The sequence below is a fragment of the Myotis yumanensis genome, unplaced genomic scaffold (genome assembly GCF_028538775.1).
Source record: "Myotis yumanensis isolate MYYU_CA2020_CCGP unplaced genomic scaffold, mMyoYum1.0.hap1 SCAF_18, whole genome shotgun sequence".
Lineage (NCBI taxonomy): Eukaryota > Metazoa > Chordata > Mammalia > Chiroptera > Vespertilionidae > Myotis > Myotis yumanensis.
Genome location: NW_027223769.1, coordinates 23847985 through 23875136, shown reverse-complemented (window position 1 = coordinate 23875136; position 27152 = coordinate 23847985). Strand labels below are relative to the sequence as shown.

General features: G+C 42.6%; 1 protein-coding gene across 4 annotated transcripts in view; it reads left to right on the top strand.

Moving 5' to 3' along the window:
* Positions 1-27152, top strand: part of HYDIN (HYDIN axonemal central pair apparatus protein) — a 298798-nt gene that overhangs the window by 101125 nt on the left and 170521 nt on the right. For all 4 annotated transcript variants that reach the window (XM_070397848.1, XM_070397849.1, XM_070397847.1 and 1 more), the window contains exons 13-18: positions 1635-1702; positions 8267-8496; positions 11187-11287; positions 14116-14251; positions 16746-16910; positions 18044-18196. In XM_070397848.1, the coding sequence (XP_070253949.1) occupies positions 1635-1702; positions 8267-8496; positions 11187-11287; positions 14116-14251; positions 16746-16910; positions 18044-18196 (853 nt within the window). The remainder of the gene's footprint in view (positions 1-1634; positions 1703-8266; positions 8497-11186; positions 11288-14115; positions 14252-16745; positions 16911-18043; positions 18197-27152) is intronic.

The following is a 27152-nucleotide window of genomic DNA, read 5'->3' as shown; positions in this document are numbered from 1 at the left end:
TTCGAACAAATGTGATTTAACTCTGGTTCTCTCTACTTCACTGATTATATGACTGCTCTGTGCAAATTTGCAAGCTTCTTTCTTACCTTCTTTAGCCCTTTGTGCCTTTCAGACCCTTTTGATCTGTTATTTTGCCCCCCTTCCGCCCCCCTGAAAAAAAATTCCTTTACAAGTCAAGAATTTAATCCATAGGCTGGTTTGACTTCCTTCTCAGCTAGATCCTAATTCCTTGCTGAGTACCAGCCATTTCTTTTGAAACCACATGTCATTATCATGGTCCCGAGAAAGGCTTTTTGAATGGGAACTTGCTGCATTGAGTCTTTGCTGTCATGGCTCCTCCCACACTTGCAGCCTCTCACCACAGTATGGTCAGCTCTGTAGCAGCCAGTATTGTCAATGCACTCAGCATGGTGAGCCACACCTGCATCACCAGTATCTGGAGCTGGGTGAATAAGGAAATTTATGCTTAGGCGTTGGCTGATATCTGTGTGTCTAACATTAAACGCCTGGCACACTAGAAGCTGTAGAATCTATTACAGACATATCTCATTGTATTGCACTTTGCTTTATTGTGCTTCACAGATGTTGCGGGCTGTTGGTTTTTGTTTTTTTGTTGTTGTTTTTTTATATATTTTATTGATATTTTACAGAGAGGAAGGGAGAGAGATAGAGAGTTAGAAACATCTATGAGAGAGAAACATCGATCAGCTGCCTCCTGCACATCTCCCACTGGGGATGTGCCCACAACCCAGGTACATGCCCTTGACCGGAATCGAACCTGGGACCCTTCAGTCCGCAGGCCAACGCTCTATCCACTGAGCTAAACCGGTTTCGGCAAAGGTTTTTGTTTTTTTTACAAATAAAAAGCAAACCCCCCCCCCCCCCCCCCACCAGCAAAAAGATTACAACTCACTTTATTGTGATACTTGCTTTATTGTGGTGGTCTGGAACCAAACCCGCAATATCTCTGAGGTATGCCTGTGTTTATTTCATTTTATTTTATTATTTTTAAAATATTTTTTATTGATTCCAGAGAGAAAGGGAGAGGAAGAGAGAGATAGAAACATCAATGATGAGAGAGAATCATGGATTGGCTGCCTCCTGCAAGCCAATCGAACCCACAACCCAGACATATAACCTGACCAGGATTGAACCGTGACCTCCTGGTTCATAGGTCGATGCTCAACCACCGAGCATTGCTGGTCATGAGGCCTTGCACTGAGAGAGAAATAGACCAACATTTAGGGTAAAGAGTCCTTTCAAAGTCACCAATCCAGTCCTCCTCTTTATGCCTGAGGAAAAGAAATGAAAGCCTGTAGAGGCAGTGACTAGCCAAGTTCACAGCCAGTGAGTGGGAGGAACTGGCCTCAAACAGTTTTATAAAAGTGTGGGACAAGGAATCCTGGTGGTATTGATAGTCTTTGATGTTCCTCATATGATTAAACCTATGCTTTTCCTTTCCTGCCTGAGTTAGCCGCTGTGTTAGACCATCATCTCTTAGTTTTCCTAAACCTTAGATTCGACCATTGATTTAATGCCACGTGGGGGTTTTCAGTTGACCCTCTCGAGGTTGCTGATTGAACCCTGCGCTCACTGGTTCTCTCCCACTCCCCTCCTTGTGCTCCTGCTTCCAGAGGCTGTGTCATCGGACCCACCTTCCACTTCAATGTCCCTGCTCTGCACTTTGGGGATGTTTCCTTTGGTGAGTATTTTTCATTTTAAATTAGAAACAGAGAAGAATTACTTTTCTCTACAGGGGAGCATAAAGGTTTGCAAAGAGTCTTTCTTACCATTTTTTTTTATGGGTAGAAACTGAGAGGATCTAGAATTGTTCTTCTGCAGAAGTGGCATTTCAGTGCCATTTCCCCGTTTCCATGTGAAAGTTGGAACTGCGTCCCGGGCACTAACAGTTGTCAGGCCACGGCCATCCCCCTCCGCCAGCAGGGAACCGTGGAAGGCCTTCTGCTCCACTCCACCATCTGAACTTCACGAACATTCTGTTTATGTGCAGATTCTGATCTGCCAGTCTGCCACACAGCTATCTTCTCCCAGAGATGCTCTCAAGTTCAAAGTGAACTCAGTGGTGGGTCGATTCCAGATTGAAGACTCTTCTGGATTTTTGTGTTGTCTTCTCACACAATTACTTCTCTAAGTCATTTTCTCCCACCTAAGCTTCCCCAATAATAAAAATGCTAACAGCAAAAATTCCTATTTATTGGTTCTTTCTATATATTCCAATCACTGCTAAGGGCATTACATGCAGTACTACGTTTAAACCTTTTAGCAACCTTATGGGGAGGTACTATTTAAGATCCCCATTTTAGAGATGGAAGAACTGAGCATTGAATGATTAAATAACTCCCTAAAGTCACACAGCAGAAATTAACATTTCTGTTGAGGTGTGTTTAAATCATGTGCTGTCACACAAGTGATATTGCACCCAAAGAGGCAGAAATGGGTTCTTGGAGGTTGAAACAAAACTTAGATATAACAATGGTTTGTGGTCCTCCAGAGTTCAACCCTCCCCAACAGAATCTTGTCCCTTGGTATTTAATTTCTTCATTGGGGAGAATTTAATATGATTTAAATTCTATTTAATTTCTTCATTAGGGAGAAATTAAATAGGATTTAAATCATATTAATTAAATATAATTTATTTGATTTAAAATTAATTTATCACATTGGTTCTTTTTAGGAGATGATAATGTTTAAAAAGGTTGAAAACCCCTGGTCTAAAGCCATGCTCCACAAACTTTTCCATTTTGTTCTATCATCTCCCACTTTCACTTTCAGTTCTTTTGCGTCTAGTTGGGGGAAAACAGTTCTTTAGAAAAGGCTGACTAGATGCCTTTATCAATTGCTTTAACATTTGGGGGTCTGACAGTTTTATTTATACAGAATGTATTTATTTATACAGTGCCCCCCCCACCTGCATTATATTGGGTAAGATACATACTATAGGAAAATCTATATACATGAAGTTGACTATCTGTTTGTCACTATAGAATATAAAAATGGCTGGAGAGACTCTTACAAAAGTGTAGGGCATGTTTGAGTGATAGACTCTTTTGAAGGAAATAAAAATGACCTACAACTTGAAAATCATCTGGTGGCCAAGTAAGAAAGGCATCCTCTCTCAAGGGTGACTGTGACGGCTGCACAATAAGAAGTGAATTAGTGTCCCAAGACCTACGCAGTCATCCTTCAAACAGCTCAGACGGAGTCCACAGGGAGGTCTGGGCAACTGATGCATGACGGCAGCCTATCCTCCCACAGGCATCTCAAGACGGAGTCCAGCCCAAGGACATTGGGAGATGTGCCCGACATCAGATTGCCCTGGAGGGAGAACGCAGAGTACAAACAAGCACCTCAAATCCGTTAGTTCAGGAAACTTCCCACCGATTCATGGTCCAGGCTGCTCTATCGCTCACCTCTGCAATGTTGATGTAAATGCTGTCCTAATGATAGGCCTACAGCTGTTTCTCAGACTTGGTCTAGCTACAAGTTTTGATAACTAGCTTAGGTGAAGATGAGAAGCAGTGTATTTTTCTTGTATAATATCTTATTGAATCAGTCGATGAGACAGCCGCTGGATAAGAGGCTGGAACACTCTACAGAGCCATGACCTAAGGTTCCCGAGTCTGAGATTTGAAAAGTTAACCACTCCTGAGTCTCCCCTTCAAAACCCAAGTTGCCTTTTCTGTTAGTTTGGATATGGGCTCCTTAGTCTTCTCTAGTGTGGCAGGGAATGTTAACAAAAACATAATCCTTTTTGCTTGCCAACAGGAGATCTAGGGCTACTTGGTTTTCCAAACCACTTGGGTCAGTTAATTCAAGCTACTTTTCTGTGCTGCTAGATTTTGCACTGTAACAGCCAAAATTAGAGACAATTTTATGATACCCTTTCAAAATTATTTTATGATATTTTCAAATCCCAAAGTTGCAACTAGAGTCCTCATGACTTCAACACAAAGTCTTATTATTTTTTCCGGGTAGTTGGACCGCACGTCATAAAGAAACATGGTCCATTGGGCAGTTATTTACTGGAAGCTTCTCATTATTATCCTGCATGTGCAAGTAGGGCTTTGATGGGGCAGATAAAAGTGAGCATGTCATTGGCACGAGAATAAAAGACCAACAAGATACATATAGTTCCAGATGCAAAGGAGAACTGTTACAGGAGCAAGCCAGGAATTGGATGAATTTTTTTAGTTATTTCAGGATGACAGACTTATCATGTGGAGTTAAGCAAGGTTTGTAGAGACTGTTGTAGGGTTTGGGAGTGCATGAAGCTAATGAAAGTTGGTAATATTGTCCCCATATTGGCACTAAGGCCCATTCCATTCCCGAAGAGGTGTCTGTTATAGGTTATTGTGAGAGGTGAAGATGTAGATTTGACATCAGGGTCTACTGGGATTGATGATGTTAGGAGATACCATATGTTACGGTTTAGATACTCTAAAGTAGGTTAGTATCTAACATGTTTGAAGATGGCTATTTTGATGATAGGATTAGATGTCGGATGACATATGTAATAATTAATTAGGCTGACTGAAGCTACAATAGCATGAGAGTGTCAGATGATAGAATTGGGTGGCAATTGTCCCTGAAGGAACATTGAGGCTTCAATAAATCCTCAGAATAGTCAGAGAATAAAATGGACCAAGTAACCACTGATGTGCCAGGTGATCGGCCAAAAGGGGAAGGAGGGGCTATCTGTAAAGCCACTATTTTTCAGGAGGCACAAGAATGTGTTGGATTGAGAATAAAGAGTGTGGAAGGCTCCAGGCACTCAGTATATTTGACAATTGGACAATTTGGACTGAGAAGTTAAGGTTTGAGGGCAGAGTTTTTGGAATAAATATAAGCATTTTAAAAAAATGCATGATAGTTGTCTCTTCCATGACCCAGGTATGAACTGTCAGTATTTTACTCAATTATTTAAATTGACTTTCTGAGGGTGTAGAGTAGGGAGGGAGTCAAGGGCAACACTTCCTTGTAATGATCTTAGAAAGGTTGGCAGAAGAGGTCATAATAAACACAAGCAAAGCCCGCACCCAAGCAAGTTATTAACAGTAAGAGAGACATAACAAGGAATATCAGAATTACATAACTTGAAGATAGTAAATAGAGAATAATATGGCCAGATGATAAAGAACAAAGTAGGCAAAGGAAAGTGTCAGGCACCTTGCAAAATCTTGTTCCACTAGGCTTGGGCAGAATCTTTCTACTTCATGTAAACACTGCTTGTTTTGAGGAGCTTGGAATGGCAATCTATTTCTGTAGGTCAACCATTTCTGGAAGTTTTATTAGCAAACCACCATTTGAGATCTCCAGTAAAAGTGTTTTCTGCATGGCTTCAGCCAATAATTCAGCTTCTTTGGGCATCTTTTCACCCAAAGGTCTGCCTTATAGGTAACCCCAGGGTCAGTGAAGCCCCTAAAGAAGACTGTTGGTGTATTTTTTCAGATACTCATTGAAAGAAGAGAGAAGTCCTGAGGGTGAATTTTTAGGCATGGCTTCTAGACCTTATAGATGAGTTGGTTCTTGACAATATTTAGTTATGTCTGCATGAAGCAGGCTTGATTCAGACTGATAAAGGACTTGTAATTTCCTGGATTTTCTAGTTTAATAGTCGATGAATTCCATAGGAAATTAACCTGATCTGATGGACATTAGAACTAAAAGTAAAACTCTTCCCCAAAGAATTCCAAGAGCCTCAGAGAGCTTGGCCAATTGGAGAGAGGTAATACTGTGTTTATGCTGTACATTTCCCAAGAATTGTGGGTCATGACATTTTAGATCAAATGGTTAGCGCACTGTAAGATTCTTTATAACTCTTCTGTGTGAGGCTGCTGTTCCCCAGGGAGGAAAGTTATAGTGTCTAATTTCTTAGTCACACTTATGGCAGCAGCCTTTCTATATAGGGAGGCTCAAATCCATCTAAAGAATTTACAGACAATTACAGGAACATATTCTTAAATATATCATCTTTTATTTGAAAGGTTTACTGGAGTGTGATTTAAACCCATGATTCACTGCACAATTTTTCTGGAATGTGATATCCAGCTACCGAGGAAATTTTTTCCCATCAGCTCTTGTTCAGAGGCGACCTTATCTCTTCTATGATGAGATCTGTGATGTTTGTCAAAGACCAGCTCGGGCTTTTGGGCACATCACAGTTGGTGTGCAGAAGACCATTGAAGTGGACAGAGGATCCTGCCTTTAGGAAATGCTGGTGTTTCTAAGTCTGAGGCTCATTTTTTTATGTCCAAAATGGGTTGTGCAGATGTTTATTGATCTCCCGTTTCCTGCTTTATTTCTACAGACAACTACAACTGTTTTCCAGAATGATCTGCCAACACATTTCCCTTCACTTGGTGGGGATTTTTATTTTACTAGAAAAATGAGGAATCTCTTGTCTAAAAGATCCCATGTGTCCCCCAAAGTCCATGAATTGTAATTGAATTTTTGATCCTGGGTATTGCTGAACAATTTTACACTCTCCTTAGCTTAGGCCCATTCTTTAGTAGAACACTTATGTTCTAAGTAGTGTAGCATCTTTTGTCAGAATTAAAACTTTTCCTTTGCTGCCTTATAATCTTTTGCTCCTAGTTTCTTTAAGTCTTCTTAGAGGCTTCCTAGGTCAGATGACAATATGCATATTAAACGAAAATCAAATCTCCTGAGAATATTGTTTTTAAATCAAATTTAAGTACTAGGAGAGGAATCAAGGTGCTGCTGTGAATCTTTAAGGCATTCTGACCAAGCATGTTGTTAATTATTCCAAGAAATGTTGAGTTTCTATATACTGTGATATCTCACCTCATAGATGCCAAGGAAGGGAGAATAGAGGTCTGCACTGTACAGTACTGGCATTCCGATGAGACTGTAGATAGGACATTGTTAGGATTTGGTGCTACCAGAATCCTGGTCTTCAACAATATCCCTTTCCTTTGGGCTTCTTGACAAGCAATATTACAGGTAATGGTACAAGGAATCATTCTAGGTAGGAGGTTATAATTGCCTGTATTCTGAGAAAAACTAATAGCTTCAGGAAGTAGTCTGAGCAATGGTTTAGAAGAACCCATCTAAGTCTTTATAGGATCCACTTCCACAATATGAACACCCTACATTAGACGAGTGTGTATCCCATAAATGGTCGGGTAAAATCAGAGTGTAAGTTAAATGTAGCAATTACATAATTGTCAAACGGACTTTCCAGAAGTTCCTCTGGAATTTTCAAGAATAATCCTTCAGATGCACTTAATCAGACAATTCTTTTTTCGTTAATGATTTCTTCCAAGTTGATTGGCAGGGGTGGTATCACAAAGGAGACATGAACGTGGTTCCTCTACAGCCCTATTGTGTAGACAGGGCTCAGACATGGGGAGAGAAGTAGATCAGTTCAAAATGTCCTCTGCAATACTACAGCGATGACTCCCAGGCCAGTTGTAGAATATTGCCGCAGGGTTCAAAGCAGAAAGAGTAGCGTTTGCATGCCTATTTGTTCTCCTGTGGTCACAGATAATTCTTGTTCTGAAAGTGGTAGCAGATACAATGGGCACCCAGGGGATCCAAAATCAGAGCTTGGTTTGTTGCTTACCAGGCAAGGAGGACCCCATCTCTTTGGAAAGGAACGTGAATCTCACTGAACCAGATGTAGGAGGGCCAGCTATAGCATGAAAAAGCAGCTTTGTCTCAGGGAGGTAAAAGACAATGTGTTGGTCTCTGTCTGGCTCAGAAGCAGATCACAAAGTCCCTCTTGGTAGAGGCTGTGATTCAGTTTTGTGTCATCGACCCTGAGGGCATGAGCCTCAGACAGGTCCAGGGTAAGTTATCTAACGTCTTGGCAGGCTCGGGATCACACAGCGGGCAAAACGCACAGGCCTCTCCTTTCACACACAGACAAATAAAAAGAGCAAACATTATTCTATTTGCGGGGGGGGGATCTGTATTTCTATGCAAAAGTTAAATGCAAAATATCTTTCTAGAAGACTGCTCAGCAAACTGATAACAGAGGCCAGCTCTTGGGAGGATGGTGATTTTATGTCTATGGTCGCTGCATAGTAAATGAATAAGTATTCATTGAATGAATGAATGAATGAATGAATGAATGAAATGTATTTATTGATTTACAATTGAAAACAGTATGGGGGAGAGTTAGAATTAAGCAAGTAGTGCTGAATTACGCAGACAGCTGAGGGGGTTGAAGTTAAAGGGAGGCTATTGTGGGGCTTTTCTCACCCCATATTTTGTTTTCCAGGGTTTCCTCACACCTTGATATGTTCCCTCAATAACACCTCCTTGGTCCCCATGACCTTCAAACTGCGCATCCCTGGCGACGGCCATGAAAGCATTTCAAGCTGTGAGCAATATACAGACACCAAAGGACCTTCTTGGAACAAGGAGGAAATACCCATAATGAAACCAAAAGAATTTACCATCACCCCCAACTGTGGCACCATTCGCTCCCAAGGATTCGCTGCTGTCAGGGTAAAGTGCACACACCCCAGGCAGCTGAGCTCTCAGATGGCCACGGGGACCACACCCAGGGTTTGCTCTACATGCCCAGACCCGTGGGAAGGAGCGCCTCAGTTCACATGGAAACGTGGGCCTATCAGGAAACAAACCACTGTGGTGAAAGAAACCGGACGCAAACACATTGGGCAAAAGAACTGCCACCGCTCCGTGGATTTCCATCCACCTCAGTGTGTGGCCTCCACCAGGTCAGGGGGTTGTAGGGATTTCTAGTGAAACCACTGCTCTCCACAGATAGCGCACCCATCAGCACAGATATAACAAGGTTTAAGGACTCCGTGATAATTAGGACCTCCTTTCCGTGAGACTCAAATCGTTTATACCAGTGGTCGGCAAACTGCGGCTCATGAGCCACGTGCGGCTCCTTGGCCCCTTGAGTGTGGCTCTTCCACAAAATACCATGTGTGGGCGCGAACGTACAGTGCAATTGAAACTTAATGGCCCACGTGCAGAAGTCGGTATTTTGTGGAAGAGCCACACTCAAGGGGCCAAAGAGCCACATGTGGCTCGCGAGCCGCAGTTTGCCAACCACTGGTTTATACCAATAAAATAAATGTCCACATTCATGCCACAGATTGACATCCCGTTGATTCAGATTTTTAGTCTGAACCTGGGCTTCATAGTGAATGTGGACGCCATGTTTCTAACAGGGCTTAATATTTGGCTGTCAGTGCCGCCAGCAGAATTAATTCATGGCTAACTGAGAAAGTTTTCCTGTCTTCTCTCACTGACTTTTTCTTCTCCAAACAGTCAGATCTAGCAATATTGAATGCTGCAAAATTGAAATGATTTTATCTTTTCTGGAAAAGAAAAAAAGATAAGACTTTATAGCTAAGGTTAATAATTTCCTCTTTAGTCACTGTCTGTGAATATTTAATTTAGCTATGGTTTTATCCCCCCAAAATTGTTTTAAATGCTTTATAATATCTCACCATGAATCCACTCTTCCTAACTCTTTTCTGTTTTTTTGTTTTGTTTTGTTTTTGTTTTTGTTCTTTCAAGGGCTTCTCCATGGGTCCAATGAGGTTTGATTTCATATATTGTTATAACCTCTCAGGATTGCTATCGCAGTCTATTTGGGCTGCTCTTATAAAATACCAGAGACCGGGTTGCTTATAAACAGATTTATTTCTCATAGGTCTGGAGGCAGGATGTTGAGATCAGGAGCCAGCATGCTTGGGTTCTGGTAAAGGCATTCTTTCAGCTTGCAGGCTGCTGACTTCTTCCATCCTCACATGGTGGAAGGGCTAGGGAGTTCTGTTGGCCCTCTTTTATAAGGGCACTAATCCTGTTCATGAAGGCCCCACCCTCATGACTTAATCACCTCCCAATGGCCCCACCTCCTAATACTGTCACATTAGGGGTTCGGATTTCAACATAGGAATTTGGGGAGGGCACAACCATTCACAAATCATAGTTGCTAACTGTGACTTTCCCAGAGAGAAGAGCTGTTGCAATGAATTTATTTAATTTTTTATTTCTTAATGCTCAGCCTACCTGTTAGCTACTCCCCCCCCCCTTTTTTTTGCCTCTCTCACATAATACAGGAAGATTTGAGAAGACGTAGATCTATCTAGCAGCCTTCTGCCAGAACCACATGTTTTTCTGCCTCCTAACCACAGCTCAGAGACATAAACAAGGGCAGATCACTCCAGGAATCTCTGCACACAGGGGCAGCTGCCTCTCTCCAAATCGGACACATCTTCTTTCCAAATCAATGACCCATTCTTCACTTTATCTTTCCTTTCTATTTGGAAAAGCTTCCTCCAAGCTTCAATTTTCCCTCATGATCTGTACTCCAACCACGTCTCTGTGGACTCAAACTTGCATCCAGTAATTCCCTCTGCAACTAAAAAAAATTTTAATTAGTACCTGATACATAATGTATAGCTGGAAAAGCCTTAACCTGTGCCAGAAGCTGTCTTCTAGACTTACATGCATCCCTTCCAGTACAAATCATTGTGAAGCAATTAAAATCGTAACAAGGCTTCAAAAGCCTAAATGTAATGTTGCACAACAGTAAATAAAACACGGGGTGAAACATACTGGCCAGATATTGTCCTTAGGCAGGCCTTTCGTTGGCACCTCTATTTTCTGCTTTAATAATGAATATGGGGGCGGGGACAAGATTTTGGTAAAAAGAAAAAACCACACACATAACACAAAACTAGCTGATTTTCCATGCCATTCTCTGCTACTGACATGGTTATGTCATGTATTTTACTATAAGAGAAATTTAGATGCAGTGTTTTATTGGTGTACTAAATTTTCATAATTAATATAGCCCAGAGGTATGGGAAACGACTTAAATTGCAATAATTAAAGTTTGCTTGATGTTGCTCATCCTTCATGGTCACTTCCCCCCTTACGCAGGTACATGGCTTCTTTGATAACAACCTCCTCAGAAATGAGCCAACCTATTGTACTAAAAGCCACTGGGCTTCTGACCTGGCCTTTGAAAAAACTCAGCATGCCCTGACCCCGAAATGCAACTGGTTCAACTAAAAGTGTAAAATGCCATGCAGCCCACAATCAAGTACTCGGAACCCGCACTCCTCAGTGGGGTTGTCCCCGGGCTCCCCTCTCCCCGCCGCAGGGGGAGAGCTGAGCTTTTAGAAAGCAGCTTTTCACCTTTTGCTTTCCAGGTGACCTTATGCTCCAACACTGTGCAGAAATACGAGCTGGCCCTGGTGGTGGACGTGGAGGGCATCGGGGAAGAAGTGCTGGCGCTCCTCATTACAGCGAGGTATCACTCACCTGCTCCCCTCTCCCCCATCTCCCTGGGCCCCAGGAAGGGCTGCCTCTTCAGAAGGCTGCAGGCCTGCAAACGGCTCACACTGCATTTATTTGTTCTGCTTTCCCTGAAGGGAGGCTGAATGCCATTCAAATGACAAAGCTTTCAAACAGCAAACGCACCTCCTGTGGAAATAAGAGAAGGGCGTGTGTGTGTGTGTGTGTGTGTGTGTGTGTGTGTGTGTGTGTTTGTTTTGTTCGAAGAATACTGGTGCTCTCTCTTTTTGACTTTCTGACTTTCCAGGTATATAACTAAAAGGATTTTAGCAGAAAGATGTGAACAGTTGCTGCTTTTTATTTTTATCATTAACTACAGTTCCCCTGAGGTCTGCAGCAGAAAGAGCGGTGCCCACAGTTCTGCAGTGGACGATCCATTTAGCAAGACAGTCCTGCTCCGGGCTGCAAGCGAGCACCCAAACAAGGCCCTCTCTAACTATAAACGCCTCAGAACCATCACCAACTTCTCTATTTTTAAAAAGATATTTTTTATTGCTTTCAGAGAGGGAGAGAGAGATAGAAACATCAATGATAAGAATCACTGATTGACTGCCTCCTGCACAGCCCCTCCTGGGGATGGGGCCCACATCCGAGGCATGTGCCCTGATGAGGGGTCAAATCATGACCTCCCGGTTCATAGGTCAACACTCAACCACTGAACCACACCAGCTGGGCAGTTTCTCTTTTTTAACGGAGACAGCAATGAGCTCTGGAGTCAGGTTAAGATCCTGGCTTGCTTTGTTGACTATGTCTCCTTGACCAAGTTACCGTCTTTCTACTGATGGTGACAGTGACCCTAAATACAATAATCGACCGCACTGTTGCCAAAGCAAACGAGGGTCCAGATCTGGGACTTTAGAGTGTACGTAAGAAAATGCCATCTAAAGGAAATAGAGAAAATTTCTGGCAATATATCAATTCCTAGAATTTAGGTCTGTCATGAATCTTAAGAAAATGCACCTTAAAGAAGGTGCAGACCTAGTGGTTGGTGGAGGAATCATAAGGGGCACCTTTGCATGTGCCTTGGGCTTGGACGAAGTCCAAGAGCAGCCCTAAAAGAACTTGAAGGTCAAGGTCTTGTCGTGATCTATACTCAGTATTCCTTCCAAACGCCTAAGTAATTTCTTTGTTTAAAAAACATGCAGAGTCTTTCATCTGGTCCTGTCTATACCCAAGTTGGCCTTTTTGTCTAGTCTTGCATTTTTCTATGTGGGTTTATTCTGATACTCTCCAGCCTCTTTTCCCTACAGCTATCAATAGGAAATCCGATTTTTTTTAAAAGAAGGCCTGCCTGGCCGATGTGGCATTGGTTAAGTGTGGCGCTATAAACCATGAGGTCGTGCTTTGATTCTGGTCATGGCACATGCCCAGGTTGTGGGCTCAGTCCCCAGTGGGAGGCATATAAGAGGCAGCCGATCAATGATCCTCCCTCATCACTGATGTTCCTCTCTCTCTCTCCCTCTCCCTTCCTCTCTGAAAGCAATAAAAGAATTTTTTTTTAAAAAAAAAGGTCCTAAGAGGCTATCAGTTTCTATCATGTATACTCTGTGACCCACGTCAAGTACTAACTATGACCCCTCTCAGCCACAGCATTTCAGGTAGTAAAGGATTAGCTTTTGAAAGTCATTGGGCCAACCGACAACTTCCATTTTAGCTAAAAACGAACACTCATCCCATGTGAAATCTCAAGCTTTGGGGTCAACAGGACTCTCTTTCCTGTCATTACAGTACTTCTCTGTAATCTGTAGAAACTGCTCAAACGCTCTCAACAGAGAATTGCTTTTCGAACTTGCTCTCTCAAGTGATTTTCCCAGAGAGCCAGCAGTGATGGCTTGCCGGGCCCCCTCCCGCACACCAGTCGCCTCTTACTGAGCCCTCCCGTGGCACTGTGCTAGGCCCTGCATTCACATTAGCTCCTGTATTTCCCACGGTTCCCTAAGAAGAGTTTTTGATGCTGCTGTCAACCCCTGGAATGACCTGCATTTTATTTATAAGCAACATGGGGCTCTAGGAGGGAGAACAACTCGCGCAAGGTTGTGCTTGAACCTGGCTCTGTCTGCCCCAAATGCCAGCGCTCCTCACCACGGCGCTATATGGTGACAGTGCAGCCGGGCAGGGCAGATGCTGAGATTCACAGACACAAATAAAACCCAAGCCACCTAATGATAGACCAGCAGCACACACAGGGCTGCAATGCCTCCCTCTCCAGCACACACCCCTCCCTCCCTCCAGCCCGCCCCCCACACCCTCTGTTGCCAGGGCACCAGCACTGGGTCGAGCAGCTGCCTGAGCCTGCTGATCCAAGACAGCTGTTCTGCATAGGAATTAGAATTATTACCATGATTTAGCTGGTGTGAGCTGTTACCAGCCCTCAGGGGGCTCTGGCTGGTCCAAAGTGTCACAGCCAGTTAGGACCCCACGCTGGTGGCATCGCCCCTGTTTGTCAGGGAAACAGGTTCACTACCCTAAGGAACCTGTCCTGTGGGGGTCCCTTGCCAAAGAAAGGCGAAGTATGAAAAACAATGGGAATGTTAGTCATTACCCACAGACGACAGCTGTTTAAGGAGTCCTGCTTCCAGCCCTTTTTTGATTAAAAATGATGACTGGGGGCTGAGGGAGGGAGGGAAGGCAAGGAGAGAAGATGTGCAAGTGATTAATGTAGTTATTAGAGAAAAATACTATGTGACGGTAACAAATGTGTTTAACTTGGGACTCTTCGTTCCCCATATGTAAACAAGCTTTCTGTCCTTTTAAATTCTTTAATGGGCTCCTTCCTTTGAGCAGGTGTATTGTACCTGCCCTCCGCATGGCTAATGCAGAGGTGGACTTCGGGCGCTGCTTCCTGAAATACCCGTACGAGAAAACCATCCAGCTTGTCAACCCGGATGACCTCCCAGGATGCTACGAGGTCCTGCCCCAGGTGAGTTACTGGATCCTTTTTCGGTGTTGATTTTTCTGCAGTTGGATTCCCTCAATAAGAAAGAGATATCTTTCTCAGGAGCCATATTCCTAAACACGTGACCTTGTGTCATTCTGACTTTTAACCCTGGGGTAATCTGAGGATGGGGTCATAAAGCCACAGCTGGCTTGCCACCTGCAAGCATGAGCAGCTGCAGGTGTAAGCAGTTGCTAATTTCCCAGGAAAATTGCCTTTGACAAAGAAAGCGTCAATTAAGCCAACACGCAGAAGTTGCACCTGCAGATAATTGCCTGGGAATGAGCCATGCATGGGGAATGAGGCAGAGCTGGGGGTTTTCATTTATGTCCATGGCCGTGATGTGAACCGCTTCACTAAGATAAGGTAATGCAATATTTATATGCTAGACTAGAAGGCTAGAGATATACAGGAGTGAGGAAGGAGAAAGTGCCTCTTAATATTTTATGAAATAGATGGTCCACACGCCACTACCCCTGGCCAGGTGGGAGACTAAGCAGTCAAATGCGCATGGACTAGAGATTTTAAAAGATCTGTACAACCCAGAGGAATGGAAGGTTCCTAATGAGATGCTATTTACCCAGAGCGCATTTGGGTTTAAACTCAGTTCTGTGAGGACAGTACTCTGATAAAAACTCATGCAAACAAAATCAAATGGGGGTTTTATTTGGCTACAAGTTCGAAATGAGTTAAAAGACCAATGTGGGGACCACAGAACCAAGGCAGGCTTAGGCCCATCAGAGAAACATGTGTTTAGCCAGAGAAAGGAGGTGGCCGCCATCAACGCAGAAATTTGTCTTCAGATCTTGACATTGTATTTTTGTAATAGAAACCTGGGTGGAAAAAAATGAATCGTGTTCCAAGTAACCAGAGTGGCAATCTATGTGATCTGAAAATCCAAGTCATGTGAGGGGCATACGTAGTATTTAATCTGGAACAGACAAGACTTAACCCTGCCAAAATAGCTACCCTTCATCAGCCGAGGGGCTGGTATGTAAAAGAGGGGATTGCAGATGTTCTGGGGGCTTCTCTGAGACAAAACCTGAAGGCAAGGGTGGGGGGCACAGGGGACAACTTCTCCAACTTTCAGATGCTTAACAGCACAGCAGGCCTGCCCTGCGCAGAGCACTCACCTCAACAACTCTGAGCAGAGCCTGCACCTGGGGTGATGGGGAAGGTATTTCTGCACAACTGGGCTGGGGAAAGGGTGAGGTGCTTGCCTCAAGCACAACATTTAAGATGGAGCCAAAAAAATTCAAAATAATCAAGATTAACATTTGCATGCCACATTTTATGAAATCAATATTAATGAAAAGTCCATGATGAACAAAATATAAAAACTTTATATAAAGACAGAATCAGTATTACAGTGGGGCCTTGACTTACGAGTTTAATTCATTCCGAGACCGAGCTCGTTAAGGAGCTCGTTAACTCAAATTACTCTATCAACTCAATGCAAAAAATCGGCCGAGAGACAGCTGGTATCTCAAGAAACTCATTAGTTGGGACACTCGTAAGTCAAGGCCCCACTGTACTGGTTTTCCTGATGCCTCAAGCTCCAACGAGGCCGGACAGGGCACAGCTGCAATGGGACAAGCAGGTAGATGAGGCCGTGTTAACCCAGTCCAGGCAGGGAAAGACGGCGGGGTGCTCCGGACAGGTGACACCTGCATGCTCTGCTGTCCTCTCCAGGAGCCGAGCTTCTGAGGAGTGTTTCCCAGAATTCCCTAACCGTATTTGGCCATGGGGTTTTTAAGGTTTTGTTAGTGGTTGTTGTCATTGTACAAGAGCTAGTGATAGGCTGGGCAGCGTTCATTGGTAGACACTGGTCAACATTCATTCATTTGCCCACCTATTTCCCCATTTAAAAAACATGTTTTGGGCCAGAAAGTGGGCATTGAGAAGAGGCTCAGGTTGTGCCCTAAGAAGTGTCCAGCCCATGGTGACGATGGACACATCGATAGTGTGGGCTGTGGAAAAGAACTGCAGGATGCTCAACTCCAGGGCACTGGGGATCCCTGGGGGAATCAGGGTGAGGGTGCAGGCAGGTCGAAGGGAGCGGGCATTCCAGGAAGAGGAAACACGTGCAAAGGGCTGGAGGTAGGGGCAGCACCATGTGTTCGGGAGGTACCAGTGGCCTCTCTTGGTGGAACACAAAGGGACGAGGTGGAGGGAGTGTGGAGGGCCAGGTAGGGAAGGTGGCCATGGGCAGCTGCTGTCCTGAACTGATTCATGTTGTGGATAATCTCTATATCCTTTGTGCACTTTGAATTTAGGGCCTTATGCACACTCAACTCAACCAAACTCCCTTTTGGCAGAATTGGGGTGCTCATCCCTACATACTTGCTTAAACAATGAGACATTTCTAAAGAACCTCCATGGACACAGGACAACACTTGTTGCAAAATAATCTAATCTGCTATTGATTGTATACCCTGCCGGGGGCTTGCTGATCTCTCTGGCTTGTCTCTCCCACCAGGTAGATGAGGACTCGCCCGCTGTGTTGCTCTCTAGTCCCAACCCCTATGGAATCATCCCTCCCCAGAGCACCGTCCACATCCCTCTGATCTTGGAGACCCAGGTCACCGGGGAGCACAGGTCCACGATTTACATCTCGGTCTTCGGGAGCCAGGACCACCCTGTGGTGAGAGACAGTTTTCAGATTGCAGTCACAATTGCTGTACTTCTCACCAAACCTCCACGCCTCCGCTTTTAAGGCACAAGCCATATTTGCATGTCCTCCCGTTGTTTGTCATTCTAGAATTCTACACGTTCACTCCCTGGTAAAAAAAAAAAAAATGAACAGTACGGTACTTGGGGAATCTATTTGCGGTAACTCCAAAAGAGTGTTTGTAGCACTTGTTCTGAAACCCCTTTAAGGAGTTTTTCACACAGAGACATGTCTGACCCTCTACAGACCTATCAGGTCGGAATCTCTGCCAGGAGAGCACACCTATATATATATCATATATATATATTTAAAATGAGTGATTCTCTTTTTTTAAAAAAATATTTTTTTTATTGAAAATGAGCTCGTGTGAGGGCCACTTGCTGAGCAGCCAGCACTTTATGAAAGAAAAAGGCCCCTTTTCTGGCTGTGGAGCAAGGTGGATCTCAGCCCCCAGCCTGCACAGCTGTGTGCGGCGGACAGCCCTGTGTGCCACTGGACAAGCCGCAGAACGAGGCTCAATCCAGCCACTTCCGATTCTTTTTTTTTAAAATATCTTTTTATAGATTTCAGAGAGGAAGAGAGAGATAGAAACACCAATGATGAGAGAGAATCATTGATCGGCTGCCTCCTGCATGCCCTACACTGGGGGTCAAGCCCTCAACCTGGGCTCGTGCCCTGACCCGAAATCGAACTGTGGCCTCCTGGTTCAGAGGTTTACGCTCAACCACTGAGCCACGCCGGCCAGGCCACTTCCTATTCTTAAGCGCCAGTCCTCAGTCCTGTGCTGAGTGTTCTTGAGGCTGGAGTAGTGGGTGGCAGATAGAGGACCGTTATCTGGTTTCCCCTTGGTGCACAGCTCCGGGCTGACCCAGGGAAGCAGACCTCCCTGGAGGGAGTTCAGACTGGATTCAAAGGTCTGACCAGCATGGCCGTCCCTATGTCCCTCTGACCGCAGAGTACTGGGGGGTGGGAGGTCGGTCCTCCTGGGCACCCTTTTGTGCCCCTGCTTCTTGCTGAAGAGGTGGCTAGAAACTTCTGTTTCAATCGAATCGAAAGGCCAGCCATTTTCAGCTGTTCCCGTGTTCCTTCTGTGTCCGGGAGCGCAGGTGTGCCAGCTGAGGAGCATCGGAGAAGGCCCGGTGATCAGCGTCTGTCCCCACCAGGTGGATTTTGGCAAGATCTTCGTCCTGAAGGAGTCCTCCAGGGTCATCAACCTCTCTAACCAGTCCCCCATCCCTGGATTATTTCAGGCACACATGGTGAGTAGGCTGTGGGACTCCCGTGTGATTGAAATACAGTCCTGCCTTTGCAACAAGCCTTTGAAAATGACCACCAGACGCAGACAGATACCTGGTTCAACTGCATGCAACTGTGTCATTCTCATCCTCAGTTCCTTTTCATGGTAGTCATTCTGTTGACTAAGAAAAACAATATGCATGTGCAAAATAATACGCAAGCAAATATATTTACTGTCCCAGAGATTTCCTTACTGAACTGCACCCAAGCCCAGCCCCACATCTCAAGAAAACACCTTTTACATGTCTCTGTCACTGAAAATGCTTCCTTATGTGTAATTTGAACACTTTTGGCTACAAATTTGTTGGTATGCTTGCTTTTATTCTCTCTTCCTTCTAGCAATAGTTTAACATAGTGTATAAGGATGTATGAAATACAATAAGGTAGTATTTGCCAAAGGTAGAAATTAAAGAGTGAGGCAAAGATAGATAGAAAATAAGTCTGTCTTATTTCTGTGTATTCTGTAGTGACAGTTAGATTTGCAGGTCTTCTATAAACTAAGTTTTGAACAGGGATAATATATTCTTTTTGCAGAATTTAGGAATTTCTAATCCAGTAATTGAAGTATTCTTGGTTTTGGAAAACATTTTCTAAATTTAAGTATAACATTTCAAATAGTATAGCCCTTCTCCTATTCATAAATTATTGACATTTGAATGAATGCTAACATTTGATTTTAGTATTTGTCAGATATTTTTTAATTTTATAAAAGTCCCTGTCAGAATGAATAGGATCGTAGTTTTCTGCTGACTCATGACAGCTCCTCAGAGTCATTGGTCCCAATTAGCAGCCATTCACCCTGATCATTGTTCAACTTTATCACCTTTTGTCATTGCTCCTCGTAGAGACAGCCATTTCCCACACAGTCACTGCTCTTTTTAACATGAGGCTCAGACACAACCCCACTCTCCTTCCAGTGCCTTGTGGACCTTGTGTAAAGAATATTTAAAGAAAATTCCTACAGAAAAGATGCCTTTTCTAGTCTTTATCCAGTTAATTGACGTGTTTGGTGGAAAGCATGGGAGCTGATGGGGTTGAATTGCTTAGGAAGCATTGCTTCCAATTCAGTTTCTTAAAAAAATATTTTTTATTATTGACAGTATCACAGATATTGCTGATAGATATCCCCCACTTTCCCCCACTTTGCCCCTCTCCACCCAGTCCCTGCCCCATCCCAGACCATCCCACACTATTATCTGTGTCTATGGGCTATGCATATATGTATATAAGTTCTTTGGTTAATCTCTTCCCACCTCCCCCCCCCACTTCCCCCTCTCCCCCCCCCTCCCCGCTGAGCTTCTTCAGTCTGTTCCATGCATCCGTGCCTCTGGATCTATTTTGTTCATTAGATTCCACATATAAGTGAGACCATGTAATATTAGTCTTTCTCTGACTGGCTTATTTCACTCAGCATAAAATTAGGTCCAACCGTTCTGTCACAAAGGGTAAGAGATCCTTCTTTTTTACAGCTCCGTCATATTCTATCGTGTGAACATACCACAGCTGTTTTATCCACTCATTTACTGATGGGCACTTGGGCTGTTTCCAGATCTTAGGAATTGTAAATAGCACTGCTATGAACATAGGGGTGCATACATTCTTTCTGATTGGTGTTTCAGGCTTATTAGTAAATATTTCTAAAAGTGGGGTTGCTGGGTCAAACGGTAGTTCCATTTTAAATTTTTGTAGTAAATTCCATACTGTTTTCCATAGTGGCTGCACCAATCTGCGTTCCCAACTGCAGTGTATTAGCATTCCCTCTTCCCCACATCCTCGCCAGCCCTTGTTGTTTGTTGATTTATTGATGGCAGCCATTCTGGCAGGTGTGAGGTGAATCCAGTTGTATGTGTAGCGTCCACAGTGGTGGAGCAAAAGAGTATTTTTGGTACATTTCAATAACAGAGAGTAGGTCACGGATCTATTGTTGTTTTTGCTAATCTACTGAATGACCCAACTAGGTGTTAAAGTGGGACTTCCCCTTTCCACAAAGGTTTCATGATGCCATCTTTTGATTCTTTCACATCATCTTAAGTCAGCCAGCTCGGTTCCGAGGAGCCAAATGTGTGCTCTAAGTCAGCGGTCGCCACCCTTTCGGACCTCACGGACCACCAGTGGTCTGTGGACCACCGGTTGGCTACCGCTGCTCTAAGTGACCTGCTGTAGAATGTGTTTCCCCCTCAGTCCTGTCTCAGAAAGCCGGTGTTTATTGAGTTGACCGCCCTTATAGCATCGAAGTTATTTCAACTGTAAGTCTCATAGGTGAAAATGAAACTTCATATTTCCACTGGGATTTTTGCTGGATTTCCTAGTAAATACTATATGTGTTAATGTTACAGAAATCAAATTACACTAACTTAGAAATTAACTACAGTGGGAAGAAATAGAAATACCTTTTATTAAATTTCAACTTAATATACAATACTAAAACTGCAGAGTCATTCTTACAGGGATTACTAAGCATTAGGAAATAGTTTTTGTTTTGTTTTTTAATCCACACCCAAGGATACTTTTCCCCATTGATTTTTAGAGAGAGTAGAAGTGGGGGGAAAGACAGAGAGAAAAACATCGCTGTTACAGACATATCAGTTGGGGCCGAAGATCAAGCTTGCAACCGAAGTGTGTGCCCTTGACTGAATCAAACCCGGGACCTTTCAGTTCATGGGCCAACATTCTAACCACTGAACCAAACCAGCCAGAGCAAGAAATAGTTTTAATTAATAGTTGTCTTTTCCCTAGCTAAGCCTGCAGCTCAGAACCCAGGTAAATTGTGCTCAGGTATTTCTTGCACTTAATTTCTAGCTCAGTGAGAAGTAAGTAGGGTCAAGGACGCACTGTTCACCTCTCTTATTTCTATGAATTCAGGTCCAGAAGTTCTTTTCTTTCCCTGTGGCTGCCCTGACGGGAGGGGTCATCCTCTCTCCTCTTTTGGCTGCCAGTGAAAGTCAGCCCTCCCTCCCCAGCTGCGGGCCCCACTGTCAGCCATCTGTCCTGCTCAGCCTTGCACATCAGGACAGACACTGTGATTAGATTCTCCCTCAGGAAGAAACATCTGTTTGTTTTCAGTTGGAGGGGCCTGGAGATGGGAAGCTGGAAGCCCACCTTCCCTGTGATGTTGGGAAGATAAATGACCCAAAGAGCGATTTTGAATTTCTCAGAAATAAATGCTATACAAAAAAAAATTGATTTTTTTTAAAACACTGAATTCCTTGGTATAATATGTGTGAAGATTGTATTTTTTTTTCTCTGTTCCATTAAAGCTTAACTTATCCTGAGAGTTAAAAAAAAAAAAAAATTGATTAGTAAAAGAAGAGTGTATTGTGGCCGGGAGCAGTAATTTCTCCTTTGCTGTGGAATGCCTGAAATACCAACCTCCCCGAAGGCTTCCCAATGCAGACTTAGAACAATAGAGTGAGTCACCTTGGGTTTGGAGGGTAAAAAACGCCAGAATGTGAGCGCAGAGCACAAAGGCCCTCTTGGCAAGAACTCGCGGGCTCTGCTTGTACGCACAGTGCTCCTCCGGGAAGACGGATGTCCTTTCTCCTGGTGACACCAGAAATGAGGGCGAGAAGATGGTGGCTCCCCAGGGCCCGGCCCTCAGCGCTGGGCTGGACACAGACGCCTTGTTTGCATGGGTGCCCCTTGCCTGTGTAGAGCAAGCGCCTTCATTCATTGCTCAGCGCTTGGTTGAAAGCATCTGGAGTCCTTTCCCCTTTCCTCTGGGCTCTAATGCAGCCTTGGGTACCGTTAACTTGAGAACATGTATGCAGATGTCAGCGACACCTTGGGATCCAGCGGGCGCTGAAACGTCTCCACAGCGACCTTCTGCCTCTGTGGTCTGCGGGAGAGGCCATGCAGTTAGATTGGAGTTTTCGGGACCCAGGAGACAGGAACTCTGTGCCTCATTCAGGCATGGCGCTTTTTAGGCATCTGTATTCTTGGTCACTTGCCAGACATCAAGGGAATCGTTGGGCCTTTGCATCTCCTGCAGACCCTAAGCCACCCGGTCATTTCTTCGTTTAAATGGGGACCCCCTTTCTATATTTACTTGTTTATCTGCCTGTCTCCTTCAGATGACAAGGGTCTATGCTTTGAGTTCCCTACACCTAGCAGCGGGATTGGCAGTTATAAAGATGACAATACAATGACATTAATCATATGACTAATGTTTATGTCGTTCTGTTTGCAACTTTAGATGCTGCATTTCATTTACTATGACTCTGAGAGAAATACTATTATAATGCCCATTTTAACCAGGTAGAGACAGAGGAGCAGACAGGATAAGTAAAGTGCCATAACCTGAAGTGGCAGAGCCTGGTCCTGACTCCTGGGGGTCTGATTCCAGACCCGTGCTCTCTTCCCTGGGGCTGCTGTGCTGCCTAATCAGTGGTTATACTAGTAAAAATGAACTTAGAAATGGTGAAAGGATTTTGGTTTGGGGTTCATAAAAGACCCTTAAAGATAGACACCTAGCCCGGACAGCGTGGCTCAGTGGTTGAGCGTCCACCTATGAACCAGGAGGTCACTGTTCAGTTCCCGGTCAGGGCACATGCCCAGATTGTGGGCTCGATCCCCAGTGGGGGTCGTTCAGGAAGCAGCCGACCAATGAGTCTCTCTCATCATTGATGTTTCTATCTCTCTCTTCCTCTCTCAGAAATCAATAAAAATAGATATTTTTAAAAGATAGACACCTAGAAGAGCAGGTTTTGCTAAAAGAACAAGAGAAGAAATTGAGCATTTCTGAAATAGAAAAAAAGGACCAGACATTCTTCATTTTATTTAGAAAATATGTTGAAATGTATATATGCAAAGAATCTCCAGAATGTCATTTTTCAACCAACTGTAATTCTTTCAATTATGTATTTGAAATAATGGCACAATCTCCTTCCCACTTTTTTTTCATCCTTTGTAATATAGTATGACAAAACAGTTCACATATGTAAGTGAGTCTAAAAATTTTTCACTACTATAGCCCTTAAAAGAGATTTAAATACAAAGTTATGACCCAAGGCTGAAACCCTGGTCATGTGCCCTGACTGGGAATCGAACCAGCATGAGCTCCTGGTTCATAGGTTGACACTCAACCACTGAGCCACACCAGCCGGGCACGTCATGACCCATTTCAACAAAATAAACAGACGAACCCAGAAGGAAATTGGCAGGCATTTTGCATCCGTCCATGATAGGAGAGAGTGAAATTGTAGGCATTCCGGAGAGCTCGTTTTTAGCTTGTGGTCGCAGCTGGTTTGCTGAGATTAGTAGCCACACGACGCTATCCCTACCCACCTGAAACTCCTGTAGATCTAGAACTTAGTTCTCCCTTTACTTTACTAGTGCCAGAGAGATTTCTAATGGACAAGCAATAATTCTCCAAGGCTTTTTGATAGATGCTGCTATTAAGATATTGCACCCCATAATGTGTGGGAAGCGAAGGTAGAATGAGCTGTTCCTCAGCCTTCAGGGGGCCGATTAGCTCTGCCCTCAGAATACCCGTTACTTTGATGGAAGGAAGCAGGTGAGGGGAAAAAAGGTATAAGGAAAAGGAAAAGAAATGGGCATGCATCAGAGACCAAATGCAGTTGTTTAGTTGTTGTTTCTGAGGGTTTTGCAAAATAGTAGCTTTGTTTCCTAAAACATACTCAGTCATAATCTTCGGTTTTTAGCTCATAGTGAAACTCTTCTGTTGCATGTGATTCATGCCGTAGCACTTTCTGTGTCCTCTGCACAGCCTACGCCCTTTAGGTTTGCAGTGTCCACTCTGAGGTTCCCCATCAAGAAGGGCAGCCCCTCCGTTGTAGCTCAGAGTCTGTACTGTAATCAGTCCTCTTCTGTTTCACTATGGAAATATTTGATTCTAGAAGTCAGTGTATATTTAACACATTTTTTTAATACAGAAAAATTCAAGAGCTGCACTTGGCTCTCAGATCTAATGCATGTTAACCTTTCCTGCTCTTACCTCAGGTCTTTTATTTTGAAAAAATCAAATATTGAAGTTGGAGTTTCATATATCCTTCTCTGCCAGTCCCATTTCCTTCTCTCCCCAGAGGCCACCTTATCATAAATTTGATGTTTTTCCAGGCTGTGTTTTTTTATATCTTATTTCAGGTATATGTGTATTCATAAATACTGGATAGTGATATTTTGTTGCTTTAAAATGTATATAAGTTGTATTACTGCACGTAACAGCTTACAACTTGGTTTTTAGACTCAAGATTATGTTTCTAATATCTATGTTAATACGTAGAGACTATTTAATTCATTTTAGGGGCTCTATGTATTCCATTTACCAGTAGTATGTTTATTTCCTTGCCTAGTTGTCAGTTGGGTTTTTATAACAACGTTGTTGTAAACGAAATATGTCCCCTTGTATACATATTAAGTATATACTTTTGAGTGTATATATGGTATATATCTAGCAGTGGGATTGTCGGGTCTAAAGACAGGTGGATTTTCAACTTCATTCAATATTGTCTAATTACTCCGCATTATGCCCTTGTGGGAGTGTTTGAAATATCTATTTCTCTAGTAGGCTAAAACCTAGTATGGTCAGACTTAGTTCTTACTACTCTGAAAATGAAATACAATTTAATTTGTATTTCCCTTGTTACTACTGAGGTTGAAACGTTTTTTTATCTGCATATCCTCTTATGCCAATTATTTATTATCAATGATCTATTTGTAGATGTTCTTTATACATTGTGGATACTAACCCTTTGTTTATAATGGAATTTTAAATATATTTTTAGTTTTGATGTCAACTTTATGAATGTTTTACTAGGTTTCTTGTGTCTGTTTTTTATTTGTGGTTTAAGAAGTGTATCTCTGCTCTTCTATTTAGATCATTTTAGACACTTATTTTCCAGGTCTGTAGTCCAGCTAAGTATATCTTACCTAATAATAGACAAACATGTAAATTGACCATACCTTCGCTATGCTAACTAGCCAATCAGGAGAGTATGCAAATTACCCTAACAAAGATGGCGGTTAATTTGCATACATAGGCTCCAAGCGGTGGAGTGAAGCCTGACAGCCCGGGGGCGGAGCAGCGCCGCTGGCCCCGGAGCCCGGCCAGAGCGAAGGCCTGGGTGCCGGGTGCCAGAGGAAAACCAGTGCCAGCAGCCAGGGGAAAGGAAGGCCTATTGCACGAATCTCTTCGTGCAACAGGCCTCTAGTTTTTATATATAATGTGAGTGAAGTCTATTTTTTTCATAAAGGAAACCAGTTGTCCTATCACCAGTTACTTAAAAGTTATTTCATTTTCCACTGATCGGTAATGCTTTTTTTCTGTTATACTTCAGAGTTAATTTGTGCCTGGGTATATTTCTAAGCTTTTTGTTGTATTCCATTTATCTACCCCAGTGTTAATACCCTCACTGTCTTAAATGGTATAGTTTTATGATAGCAATAATAGCTTAACACATAGTATGTACTAGTCTCTATTGTTAGTCTTTTGTGTGTATTATTTTATGTAATCCACAACAACTTGATTAAGTGAATTTTATTATTATCTCTATTTTACTTATGAGGAAAATGATGCACAGGGGTGATGAATAAGTAGTCCAAATTTACACAACTAGAAAATGAACAGTAGAGCTGAATGCTACTTTGTTATCATGAACATATTCTGAAACTTAATGCATCTTCCATACCTGGTCAGATTATATGATCTTTCTGCTTTAATCCTGCTAGGATTTCTTTTATGCCCTTTAATAAAGTCTTATACACCCTTTGTCATCTCTTCAAAGTTCCTTCTCATAAATGGTAGCTTATTTTCATTGCATTTTCTAATTTTATATTAATCATATACAGAATACTATTGAATTTTATATAATCCATTATATCCATCTTGCCGCACATCTCTTAATTTATTCTAATTGCTGGTAAACTCTCATCTGCAGGCTTCCTTCCCAGTCTTTATATCTTACTTCTTATTCTTGTCTCATCATGTTGGATAGGATCGTCAATGGAATATTGAATAGTAGAGTAGGTTAGAATGGGCATCTCAGTCTTATTCCTGACCTTAATGAATAAGCTTCAAATGTTTATCACTTTAAGCAGAATACCTCCTGGAGATTTTTGGTAAATACCTGTGTCATATTAAGAAATTCTCATCCATTCCTACTTTGTTATCATGAACATATGCTTAAACTTAATGCATTCTTCATACCTAGTCAGATGATATGATTTTTGCTTTAATCTGTTAATACAGTGAATTAAATTATTATATTTTTCTTCTTGTGAGCCATGTTTACATTCTTGAGATGAATCCAACATTATTATTTGAATACATTGCTGATATCATTTCTATCATATTATTTTAGATTTTGTGTCTGTTTACAATTTTTTTCATTGCACTTTTCTGGTTTGGATAGCAAGAATGTTATATTCTTATAATATGAGTTAGCTTTACCTTTTTCCCAAGATTTGAAAAGATCTTTTTATCATCTACATAAAGTAGGATCCATTCCTTGATGATAAAGCCATTTAGTCACAGGATCTTGGTGTGTTTATTGAGGGTGGGAGGTGTATAGGAAATGGTAAGGAAATTTTATATAATGATTTTTTTCTATAATGATTACTCAGACTTAAATTTTTCCAAAAATTTTTTATTTTATCTAAGTTTTCAAATGTATTGGCATAAAATTATTCCAATATTTTTTTATGATTTAAAAATATTCGCACAGTAATTTCTGCTCTTAATTTTACCATTTTTTTCTGTTGACTTTCTTTACAATTATTTTGTTCTCTTTCAATCACCTTAATTTGGATGTTTAACTTTTATATTTTAAACGTTAGTTTAATAGTACGTTTAAAGTTTATAAATATTCCCTTTATGTAACACACATTTTTATTTGTAATACTTTGTATTGCTATAAATATTTTATAGTACTGTGATTTTCTCTTTAATATGTGATGGGAATA